At 45.0% G+C, this 13,048-nt stretch overlaps 1 protein-coding gene across 3 annotated transcripts in view; it reads right to left on the minus strand.

Annotated features, from left to right (window-relative positions):
- Positions 1-13,048, minus strand: part of MAPRE2 (microtubule associated protein RP/EB family member 2) — a 92,268-nt gene that overhangs the window by 57,584 nt on the left and 21,636 nt on the right. Inside the window, exon 1 of one of the 3 annotated variants that reach the window (XM_041123222.1) lies at positions 4,872-7,122. The exons of 1 other annotated variant lie outside the window; for it this stretch is intronic. Coding sequence is in view for 1 of the 2 variants with exons in the window: in XM_030010867.2 (XP_029866727.1) it covers positions 2,012-2,130 (119 nt within the window). In the remaining variant the exon portion in view is untranslated. Of the gene's footprint in view, positions 1-2,011; positions 2,254-4,871; positions 7,123-13,048 lie in introns of those variants that run through there. One more of the 3 variants, XM_030010867.2, reaches the window with a different exon arrangement.

A 13,048-nucleotide genomic window follows, 5' to 3' on the forward strand; every position in this document is an offset into this window, starting at 1 on the left:
GTGCATTAAAGGTGTATTTTTTAATATATTGAATTGGTTTATTTATTTACTGCCCCAAAATAACATGAAATGTTAGCAGCAGTGGTTCCACGCTCCTTTATATTGCTCTAGATAGGGATACAAATGGATGCAAAGCTCTACAAGACTAAGGAGTACTCCTCTGGATGAAAGGCTATTCAGATGCAGAATAACTTCGCAGTTTCTGGAAAACCAGGCAAGTGATATTTCTGTCACCATGTGCTTAACACAGCAGCCTTGCAAAATGTCTTTTCTAGATATAGTTCAATCCATGATATGACAGGCAGAAGGACAAGAAAACTGACTTGTTGATGGCTGCAGAAAATTACATACAAACCTATTACAAAAGGATACTGGAGAACCCCATTGAACAGAGGTTCTCCAAAGAACCCTTCTGAAGGAAAGCAGTGAGATAGCAATCAGTAGCACCTGTGACACATGTCAGAATAACTAAAGATAGACGGCATGATAATTCATTTCAAATCTATTTTATATTTCTGCTTAGATGCATGATGGAAATATGGCTTTCCTCTTAAAACAGAATCTTGTACTGCTCAGCTGAAATTCAGATACAGGAAGTGAGAGCTCCAATCTTTCTGCAAGTAGAAATAGGTCTTTACAAAAGCAAATTTGCTACTTTGCACTAAATGTGCGTATTGGGGCTTCATTACACAAAGTATCAATGGATTCAGAGAGGGGAACAGACTAAACTTTGTGGTATTCAAACAAACCACATACTTGGATCTCAGACGCATTTCACGATCACCCATCAGTGCGTGATCAACAATGAGATTCACTGTTAAGGTTATTAATGGTCAGCTGCGCCGGCAGCATCTCTGTTACTCCTCAGCAGAAGAAAAAATGTTGTGATTTTCTTTAGACAAACAAGCCAAGCCATCCACATTTGTTTTCATCTCATCGAGCGCACAACTCGCCACTTTAGTCAGATATTTGAAAGCAGCATCATTTCCTGCTGTTTGAAAACCAGCTTTAAGGGGCGTGTTCTCTGCAGAGGCATTGCTTGCTGTCATGCAGGCAGTATTTAAAATAACTGTATATTAACATAAGGGGAGCTACTGGCCGTATTATCACCCTTCAAGTCGGCAGCAAGGAGCACATAAAACCAGTTGCGTTCCGGGCTGCGCCGCGACCCTTATCAAACAATGCAAACAATTTTAATGAGCTTATCTGCCGGAACATATTGTCAGAGATGTTAATGCAGAAGCGCTGCCAGCGACGCATGCCAAACGATTCATCAAAAATGCCTACAACTGCGACAAAGGACGCGCCCCCCCCCCCCCCCAGATGAAAAACGATAAATAAATACAAAATGGGGCTGCGGCCGGCGGGAGGGCTGGGGCGGATGGAGCCGCCCCCTACCCCCCGCCGCAAGCACCGGGGGGGGGGGGGGGCTGTCACCCCCGCCCGGCGAGCGGGGGGTCGCTGTCACCCCCGGACCGGTGTGCTGGGGGAGGGGGTGGCCCGGCCCCCCCCGGCAGAGCGGTGCCCGCCGCCCGCCCGGTGCGGTCCCGCGGCCGGGCAGGGGCTGCCCGCGCCCGCCATCCCCGGCCGCCGCCTCCCGCACGGCGCCGCCTCCGAGATCCGCAGCGAGGTGCTGCGGCTCTTTCCAGGGGGAGCTGGCCGCCTGCGCGGGGCTCGCTCGTTCCTTCCCCCCCCCCCCCCCCTTTTTTCCTTTTGTTGGGCGTTTATTACTATTATTATTTTTTTTTTTTTAACCGCCTTTCTTCCGCCCGGGAGCGGCGAGCCCCTGCAGACATCCCGCCTATTCCCCGAACGCTTTCCAGCCGGACAATGCGAGCTCCGCCGCACGCCGCAGCCCCCGTCCGCCCCCGCCGGGGCGGGGAGGGGGGGATGAGGACCGGGGGGTGCTGCAGCCCGCCCGCCTTATGCAACCGCCCCCCGCTCTGCAGCCGCCCCCCCTCCTCCTCCTCCTCCGCGGCCGCCGCCGCCGCCCCGCTAGCCGCCGCAGTACCTGTAGGAGCGCTCCCCCCGCACCGTGTGCTTCCTGAAGGGGATGATGGTCCCGTTATCCTGGATGATGTCGTTATTGTTCTCGCCATTTGGGGACAGGGCTTGGGTCGGTCCGGGCATTGGCGCTCCCGCGGCTCCGCAGAGCCCCGCGCTGCTGGTGTGCGGAAGGTGGCGGCAGCCCAGCTCTCGCCGCCCGCCCGCCCGCGCCGCCCCGCGCCGCTCCGCCCCGCCGCGCACGTCAGCCCCGCCGCCGCGGCCGCCGCGGCCGCCGCCGCCCCACGTGACCGCCCCTCGCCATGGCAACCGGCCGACTCCGCGCCTCGCCTTCCTCCGCGCCGCGGCCGCCCCGCCGCGCCCGGGGAGGGGAGGGGGTAGGCGGGCCGCGACCAGCCCGCCCCGCCCCGCGCCCCCACACAAAGAGCCGCTCGCCCCGTGGGTGCGGGGGGATCCGCCGTTCCCCGCGGGTGCCGGGGCTGCGGGGACGGCCCGAGCTGTTAGGCGGCCCTTCTCGGTGCCGGCAGACAAAGCGCTAGGGGCAGCCCCCCCCCCCCCCCCCCGCCGCTGTCCCGCCGCCTCCGCGCGTGTCCCTGCACACTCGTGGGAGGCACAGGAAGACGTCCTTCTTCTCCCCTCCAACAGCGGCGGGGGGGGGGGGGGGAAGCCGTGCCGCGCCTCTGCCCACCTCTGCCGGTGGCGGCAACGCTTTCGCCCTGGTTCCAGGAGAACAACCGAGACCTCGAAGCCCGACGCCTCAGCGTCGCCCTCCTTTCCCCCCTGACGCCAGGGAGATATTTCGGGCTCCAGCTTTTGCAATTAGCAATAAACGACACCCCCCCCAGCACGCTGCGCTGCTACACTGCCCAGACGGCAGCGGGGTAACCCGAACGGGGAAACGCCGCCCGGCTCCCCTTAACGTCTTCCCTCCTTTTTGGTGTGCCTGGAGTAATTAATGGCCACCTCCACTGCACACACAAAGCTTGCCCTCGCCTGCCAGCTCCACCGGCCGCAGCTCACAAGAATGGGTTTCGTGTTTAATACGGTAGTCACGGTGCTAACAAGAATGTGCATAAATATTAAATGGTATGAGAATACCAGGATGCAAGAAATCATGGACTCCTAATCGTAAAAAAGCATAAGAAGGTCTAAGTTGATTGATGCTATTCTTTTTTTCCTGTGTCCACTACTCCACCTGGATTTCCTCCCCTCCCATCCCCAAGCACCAGGATGTCCAAGTTACCGGGCTCTGTATCCCTGCTTACAGCTTCACTGGAGAGCACAGTAAAACACCTGCCAAGCTGCCTTGCACGTTTCCAGCTTTCTCCTGCTCTCAGGCTTATGCAGAGGAACCATTCAATGGCATGTCCTTTAAAATCTTGCTTGGATCAGAAACAAGAAGGGAAAAACCCTGCCAAGGCAGTAGCACTGAACTGCTGGCACGGTGAGGTCTGTTAGCACCACCATTCACACGACCCATCTCTTCCTCCCCTTCATTTAAAAGGGTTTCTTATTGCCCCCAGTCCATTTCCCCCTGCGTATCTCCCCTTGCCTAAACAGCAACATCCTTCAAAGCTTCACATTAACCACAGAACAACGCCAGTCATCCTCAGAAGCAGATCTGAATTTCACCGCAGTAAAACCTACCCTCATGTCCCAACAGTGGATCAAAACTCACACATTTACCACATTAGAAAAACAAACCATCCAATTGTTCACAAACTGTTTTCTCTAAACAGAAACCAGCAAGAGCGACTATGGGCACAGTCTCTAAACAGCTCTGTATGACCTCAAGGCTGTTAGATGCAAAAGAGCAAAAATCTTTGGGCTACTGTTGTCTTAAAAAAAAGCACCCCCAAATCCAACTCCTTTTTTAAAAGAGTTTTAAGGTGGCAGGTCAAATGGAAGCAATATGAGTATTTCCAATATGTTCTCAGAGGCACATGCTGATATTTTATTAAAACTCAAAAGTTCTGAAGTATGAGTTTGATCAGGTTTATACCTCAGATTTTTTTCTGCATGAAGAAAGTGATTTTACAAATTTTTAACTAATCTTTATCTAACCTTTCAGACTGAAATGACACTTTCCTGAAAGCTTAGTTTACATGATTATGCTCATGATACAGACTCTGGATTCACAGAGAACTTGTAAGGTGAATAACTAAACACCAACTGCAGAGCACTTGGACCACTGAGACACTACTTAATGTATACATCCGATTTAAAACCAACACACACACAGAGCAATCTCTAACAAAACTCGAATTAGCCTGCCAATTTGCCACGGTCCTCTGAACACCAAGACAGGAGATTTTATTTATTCTTTCTGCCAGGTTTTCAAATATATTCAAGTTTCGCTTGCAGTAAGCAACCTATGGACATTTGCAGTTGACATGCTTTATTGAAAAATGTTCCAGTCATCTGGCAACAGTAAACCCACTGGAGAAAGTTGCCTTTGTCTTTTTCAAAACAAGCAACAAAATACATTCTGCTAAAAAAGCCAGTAAGTGCCTTAGTAACGCTCAAGAGCATGGGGAAGCCAGAAACACTGCATGGTGACAGAATATAAAAATAATCTATAGCAGGTCTTTAGCTGCCAGACATAACCCTACCTGCTCTGCTAGGCAGCTAGCAGTAAAACACTCTGCTACCTTAACTTGTAAAAATATTTTTATTTCTTCACCAGTGGCAAAGAACAGAAGCTTCTTTATTGAAGTCTCCAAAACTGTTTGAAACATGTACTGGCAAAGCTACAGGGAGAGAAGTGCAGGTGAGGACAGCACAGCAGCCTCGCTTCAGACCCCTTCTTGCCTCTGCATTAGGATTCAAGTTCGGAAGACACACGCTGCCTCAACGCAGTACCTTACCTTTACAGAGGCTGAGCCAGGCCTCAGCAAGAGAAGCTTGGTGCTGGTTTTCAAAAAGCACACGCTTCTTCGATTGATCTAGCACAGCCTGGGGGGCACAGTGCACAATACGGATTCCACATGCATGGCACTCCCTCCACTTACATCTCTGTTTCTGAGCACTGCATGGCCCACAAACATGACTCTATCTTTACGTGCAGGAAGCCACCAGCATCTTCTTCCCACTTCCATCGTTCTGAGCAAAGAGGTCTTGGATGTGGATCCAGGGACACAGAACAAGAGGAACCTGTTGCTGTTATTGCCTGTGTATTTGTGCTGCCTTTATAGATTTTACACGCAGTACGCATACAAATAGAAAAGCAGCTTGAAGAATAAAAGGTCAGCCTGGTGCTGATATAAAAGCCCCACCTATGGTACATTGAAAGTACTGAAATCTAGTACTCACAAGTGATATGCAGACTAAGCAAAGCAAAGAGCCAGGAAAGCAATTAATGCTGAAGGATTGAATTACAAAACCTGATGTAATAGATCTTCAAGCACTGAGAACCCCAGAAGCTATGACTGGAAGGGACCTATGGAGGTTGTCCAGTCCAATCTCTCGCTCGGAGCAGGATCATGACCAGCACAAGATCAGGTCATGTTTGGTGACATGATCACAGTCTAGCCAAATCTTAAATATCTCCAAGGATGGAGATGTCACATCCTCTCAGGGCAACCCGCTCCCGTGCCACGTTAGCCTGCCACCCAACTTTGGCTACAAGGTGATCCCACGCCTCCCCTGGAGAATACAGCAAGTCCCAGATGTGCCGAAGATGAAAAAGGCATCACCCTACCCCAGCACATGCATTCCAGTCCTTTGATTTCTGCTGTGGTGAACCGGGTAGAGCGAACACCAGTGAGCACTCCAACAGGCCTAAACGTCGTTCTCCAAAATCTGGTTGCTCCTCCCTCTTCAGAGCTTTTGTTTTCAGTTCCTCTCTCCTTACTTGCTCTAGGCCTCACTTATTGCAGTAAAAAGGCCATGCAGCATAATTTATAACACCCGAGAGTGAAATCCCCTAAAAGCCCAAAATATGTTGTTAGAAACACCTCAGGCATGCTCGAGCCAGAATTTTATATTAGGCAGCTAATGTGGAAATAAATTATGAGTATTTTAACGCTGATATGAAGTACCCAATGCACAGCCTCTGAAAACAGAGGTGATGGCCACACTAGAGACTTCTGCTGATGCATTTGTCAGAAGATTAAAAAAAGAAACACAGTTTTGGGGAGCTTTGTATGTGACATAGCCAAAGCATAAATACAATTAATGATTGCAGAAAGTCCCCAGTGCTTGGATAACTTTGCAGGGGGGATAGGGAGTGAGATCAAGAAAAATGCATTTAACCCTAGAGTGGCCAATGAGCATCCCTCATCTCTGACATCTCTGTTCAAGTTTGTAAAGGAATCTGTGTGATATTCCTTGCACTGCTCTCAGAATACACCTCAGCTACAACTTCACACTGTAGCAAACACCATGCAAGTATAATAATTTTGGCCCATGTACTTCACTCTTCAGATGGGTTTCATGAACACTCTTGTCACAAATGCAGTTTTTCCACTGGGAAAGAGAATGAGAAAACCAGATTTCAGGCAAACAAACAGTTACAAGGTAGAAACAGCTTTTGTAAAGCAGCAGTCTGATCAATGTAGTCTGCTTCCTTTATCAGGAGGAAGATTAACAAAATTCTGCAAAGCAACATATTTACACACTGTAAAGCAAAATCAAAGCTATTTCTAGCACTCAAGTGTGCATGTTTATCAGAAACCTGTGCAGAAACAGGCTCTCCCTGAAGGAGCTGGCCAACAGTGTTTAGATTTTCAAATGAGTGAATAAAGGGAATCAGGAAGAGCTAAAAAAAAAGTTACTCTGTTAGGTCTTGGGCACATCTTGCTTGTTCAAGGAAGCCCCAGTTCATTAAGCTACATAGACATACTTTATTCCCAGCACGAGTAGATTCAGTAAGATGGATATAACCATGAGCGTACTTAATTAGGCTGCATCAGAATCAGCCTAATTTCTGACAGTATACACCATGAATAAAAATTTCATTTAGTAAATTAAGAACAGAAGACTTAGGAGATCCAGATTTGCATGTTATCTACAGGAAGTACAAATGAGGTATCTGCATGTCTATTAGAGAGTACTGGCTTGTGCCCGCCTAAATTAGCCCACAGTTCTAACCTGTAATGATAAATTGTTACACAGAAACATCCATAAAAGAATTAGCAACAGCAATGTTACTAACATGGTGAATGTATATCAGATATGATGTGGTGTATGATAAGTTTCAGGCTGATCTGGATTATGCAGAACAACTCACATTTCCCGTTTCACTGACACACTGTCAACCTCACCAATCAGGCCAAAGGAAAGCTCCCACTGTGGCGTAAAATCACTTCAAGTGAAAATTCAAAACTATAATTTTATAGGCTTTCTTTGTTTATACAACATTGAATAAATTGTCCCACCTCCATCCTGTTACTTCATTCTATGCCCTAACTTTCAGGGCGCATTGCATTTAAACTCACTATACCAAACAGCAAATGATAATTTTGTCAGGACAAAGAAACACTGCATGAGTTTTAATAAAATGGCTACTTATCACTCCAGACATCCTGTAGGTAAAGAATGAGCTTCCCACCCTTGGGGATTATAGTGTTGCCACTTTAAGCAAAGTCTTGATTATTTGCCTTCCCTGGAGAGAGACAGATAAAGAGAAAGAAAGAGAGGGCTGTCCCAATTACACAATGTGCATGGACCACATCCCTATGAGGTAATTCAAGTCTATTTTTAAATATACGGACATATTTATACTTCAGAGGTCACATTTAATATTTTAAGAAGTGTTCTGTGCCTGTGAAGAAGAATAAAATAAAACTTGGGGTCTTTGTCAGCTAAGCATTCTTGAAAATTTGGCCTAACAAGCTGCAAATCCAATCTGACCATTAGTGTATGAATTCCTCACTAAAGAGAGAGGTCTTGAAGAGCCACAGCCTGTGGGTACTTTTCTTTAAAAAGGCAGCAGTTACCTTTTATACTTACTGTAGAAATCAAATAGAAATCAGAGGATTATTTCAAGATTCAAACACTGTCTACAAAACCAGGATTTTTTTGTTCAGAAACAGGATTTCAGAAAGCCTTGAATAAAAGAGATATTTTAAGACTGTTATATACTTTTAATATTAATTGTTAGATTAAAATTAATAAATAGGTTTAGTGGACATTTATTAAATCCAACCCTTTCAGGGTTTAGCTAAATCCAGCTGCTTTAAAGAAAAAACCCAAATTCCTATTTAGAAAGAAGCACTCTTCAGTATACATCAAAGGATTCTGTACTTAAAACATAAGAAGTTCACACTGAATATCCAAAGCATTTTTGTCAACACTTCCTACTTAACAAAAAGCTCCAGTGAGAGCAGGAAACACTCCATGAAGGATGGCTCCAAAGAGAAGTTTTTTACTTCCACTAACTCCAGACCAAACCAAAATTTTGAATTCTTTAGTGTCTGTTACATTCGTGTTCGGTGACATCCACCAGGCAATAGCAGAGTTTCAGGCACACCTTGGGAGGCTGCTTTCATCTGAAAACCTGTAAATGGAAGCTGTGATCAATAAGTGCTTGGACTCCTCTGTCTCACTCTGCCTTTAATACTGCTTGAAAGGAATTGAGGCAGGAAGCTGACTCATGGCTCACTCACGTGCATTTAAACGGAATTATTTGGCTAGAGCTGTTCCACATTTACCATCACCACTTCCATTTGCACCGAGGTGTTAACTAGTTTTCCAGGCTTGTTTTGTCAGAGTTCGGATGTAAAGACTATGAAAACCCAAGATAAAAACATTCAAAATGTTCAGGTAATCTGGATTCCTAGACTTTTTCAGAAAATGACAAAACTTTAATTAAATGAAGGTGATATTAGTCTTCTAGAAGAGAGGGATTTAGGATTTTCAAGTTTCAATACAGTACAGTTTATGAATGTTACCATTGGAAAAAGTCAGAGCTTCAGACATTCATGTCCTAAACAAAACCAATGAAACAAGTTATAAATGGTAAAAGCCTTTAAGGGTTTGGAAATGTGAGAGAGTAGAAGAAAAGTCTAGCATTTCTCTATATATTTTCAGCTGTTGAGGCATCTTTGGCTTGCTTGGGGCTAAAAAGGGGTGCCTGGAAAAATGCAGAAAAATGACAGTGTCATGTAGGAGTAGACAATCTACCTCTCTGATGTTCCTTCTTACTGTTCTTCTACAATGAAAATATCAGCAATATACTTTGAAGGCATTTCAGTCTAATGATATATTTCATAAAAGCAACACTGGGGTATAGGGGAGGACAAAGGAGAAACTTTGTCAAGGGCAGAAGTTTCTAATGTGAAAATCTGATACGGCTGTATCCCACACTAGAGTGATACCTTTATTGGTAGATGACGACTTTCAACATAACTTGTTACATTACTCTGCTGAAAACTTGACTTGGCATTGATATTACGTACTAAGAATTCAAGAATAGTTATTAATGGTTCTTGGGATCAATGATTCTCCATTCCTATTGCACAAGAAGCATTGTGAAGCTGATAGCCATTTGATTTGCACATGTTATCCAAGTAACTTAATGCTCCATATGACTATCTGATACCTGCGTGTAACACAAGGAGGAGAAGTTTAAATGGTTTGGAATGATTATTGGCTAAGATCTGTTCAGCATACAGTGTTGCACCTTGTCTAATATCAGCATTACAGATACTGAACACGTGAAGCTTGCACAGGGTTTATAACCCATCATAAGGAACATTACATTTGTCAACATTTACCAACCTGTCAAAGACACTCACCACTGCTAAAAAGGAAGGGAGAAGGCTGGCACCAGAAAGTAATGGTGCCAGCAGATGGTCAATCAAGTTTTTGGATACCTATTACTGGATCAAAAATGCTTCAATCAGCTGACAGAAAGGGCTAGATCATTACAAACCAACATTTGAAGGGGTTACTTTGTCCCAGGAAACTGTCAATTAAGTGTCTGTCCTCCCACACCCAGCAAAAAGCCAACATAAACATTATTACATACTCTAGCTAATGTGAAAGAAATACAGAGCATATTCATGCCTGACCGGGATCAAAATCGCACTGCCAAGTCATTCAGTTTTGTGTGAGTTTTTCTGCAATTGCAAACCCTGACCCAAGAATCCGGTGCCTTGCTGCAAAACACTCTACACAGTTTCCTCAGGTCCTTACAGTGTGCTACAAATCATTCTCTTACAAAGCGAATGTGTCACATGCCCATCAAATTAGCAAATGCCAAGAAGTTACACAGAAAAAGGTGTGCTTTTTTGTTTGTTTGTATGCCACCTGCCCCTTCTCTTGATAACTGCTTTTCATCTGGGACATTCATAGCATTTTACAAAAACTAATTTCTGTCAGCTTTCCTCATTTTACAAGCACAGAAACAGGCCCTGCTGCTATGACCAGCTTCCTCAAAACACTTACTGTCCCATGTCTGTGCAAGCTTCATCCTCAGCACCACTATGGTGGGTCTCCATCCTTTCTTCCACAGTTTGCTTTCTGATCCATGCAGTGCTTCCACCTCTGCAGCTAAGCAAATCTTATCCCCTTTCTCCATTGGTACAACTAGACAAGCTTCTCCTCCCTTTTGTCTCAGGATTTCTTCCACACCTGAGGTTTCCCCATCGTTCTTTCTCCCATTCTTTCCCACCCTTCCTTTGTCAGGTGTAATCCTTGTGGACTTGGGCAATTTCCACTTTCCTTCATCGGCCACCTGCTGAGAACCTGGGTCAAATCGGTTCCCTTCCCTTGGACAAAGTCCCCAGCATACCTATTGTCCAGCTAACATATTGTCATTAGCTAATTATGCCTCATTTCATCCAGGCTGAGAGGAATGTGCTACAGTACTTGCCTGCTAAGGTGCATGCACATTCACACGCAGCCATCCCAAGAAGCGACATCTGTATTTAAGGGCTGCATAACACCCACGATTCGCACACGTCCTGTGACACATTGCTGCCATTAGCATACTAAAGAGCTGAAATCCCTGAGCCACCTCAGCACCTCTGAAAAACTAGGTTGCAAGGATTTGCTTGTGATCACTAGCTCACAGAGAAATCAAGGAGTGCTTCCTCTTTGGGCTAGAACAAACATACATATTGCACACACAATTTTTTAACAGAAACTTGTCTTACCATTCAAATAGACTTGCTCTTAGTTATTTCAGGCTCCTTACAGGCCAAATGCACCCATCTGGGGCATTCTGGTTTTTACTTTCTGATGATTTCTTACACACATGCTTTTTAACTTGCTCTTAAGTATTTAGACCTGTAACACACTTATAAGTAAGAGTTACTATTTGCAAATGCTAGAGCATTTGGGAGCAAGAAACTGTTCTTTTAAGTACAATCTAATTGCTACATTACACAATACTCTCACTAATCTTAAAGTTTTAGTTTCCTCATTTATTGATGGAAAACAGACTTTTTCCGATGGCAAATCAAGGTTCATTATCATCTTAGTGTTTATCCTAAGTCTTTATTAATAAAACAGCCTTCAAATGAAGACGAAAAATAATTTTCAGAGACAGCTTCAACAATGTTACACTTATATTAGTACCCTGAATTAAAAAAAAAAAAAAAGAAATTGCAAACTGTGTCAAGAAACTTCTCTTGCTGACAGGCATTCTCTAAGAGGACTTTTGGAACTTCACATATTAGACCAAGTTTCCATGAATACTTTGAGACCTTTATTAAGCTAGTGCTTTATTTAGATACTAGCACCCTATGGAAAGCTTATCAAGCACTTTCTGAAATCCTGAAATTTCAAATTAGTAAAAAAAAAGTCCTTGCCTGGTTGTTAAGAGGCAAAGCTAGTTGCGAGAAAGGTACTACTGGCCTGCTTTAGTGGAAGGTGCATCTGCTAACAGCAACACACACAAATACTGGGGCTCAGGGAGAAGAAATGAGGAAGCAACAAAACTTGCAAGCAAATGTACAACAGTAAATTTTCCTTATAAAGTCAAGTTAACAACTTTTTAAAAATCACACCTAGTAATGAAATTAATAGTACCACAACTGCTGACATAAATTTGTGGATCAAATGTGATACCAGCTGAAGTACTACTGTGACTTTATTTTATTTAAATGTAGGGAACAGATGAAATGTAATATAAAGCTCACACCCCTACTCTGAAATAGAGGGAGGGCCATTAAAAATGTACCCCTCTCCATTCCCAGCAGACAAGAACATACAGAAAGTGCATGATCTTACTGAAAAGATAAACAGCTGGATTTACTTGCTTCCATTAACCAATGACCCACTTGTCAAACATAAGCCGTAGATTTAAAAGAGTGATTACACGAAGCCTCTTATATTAGACAAAAAAAGATCCCAGCTATGAAATCAGACCAAGGCTGAACATACTTGAGCGCAGTCGGTATTGTTCTTTTATACAAACACAAGATGAGAACTAGTTATTCTTTTTAAAACCTACAATTTAATGTAAGGGTGTTTCCTACAGTGCCGTTCAGAAGGCGTTTATCCCGTGCAGCCCGCTCAGGTCATTAGTGGCGAGCCAAATCCAGGCCTTGTGTAAGAGGATGAAGCTCTAATGGAAGCCACTGCATAAATCTTAATGTGGGGGCACTGCCAGCTTCCTTCCATGAGGAGCGGGGGTATTCGTGAAGTAAAACTGGCACTCCCCATGCTAAATGGTAACCCTGACACGTACCTGGCCTATCTCACCACTCAGAGAGGATTTTTAACAGGGGCTGCAGCTGCGCACACTTTGGTGGCAGATCTCCAGCTGAGGCGTTTAAAGCTCCAGCCAGCTGCCGTCCACTTTGCCCACGTGCAAGCGCCTCCCACCACATGGCTGCTTCTGTGCCTGCTCCGGGCTCAGGGAGGAGCAAACATGCAAGACGATACAGATGATGACAACATTGGGGCTTGAGTGCAAGCCCTAAATTAACAACAGAGGAAACGTATCAAGGACAACAAATTACTAGGTCCCAAGACACTGAAAACCTCTAATTTTGCTACCTTGTATTGTAATGCAACAGCAGTGCACACAACAGTGGCCTTCCCACACTCTACCTAAGGCTAAACAAGTCTCTAAGAAGGCTGAAGAAGCCAT

This window comes from Aquila chrysaetos, chromosome 4 (assembly GCF_900496995.4).
Source record: "Aquila chrysaetos chrysaetos chromosome 4, bAquChr1.4, whole genome shotgun sequence".
Classification (NCBI taxonomy): domain Eukaryota; kingdom Metazoa; phylum Chordata; class Aves; order Accipitriformes; family Accipitridae; genus Aquila; species Aquila chrysaetos.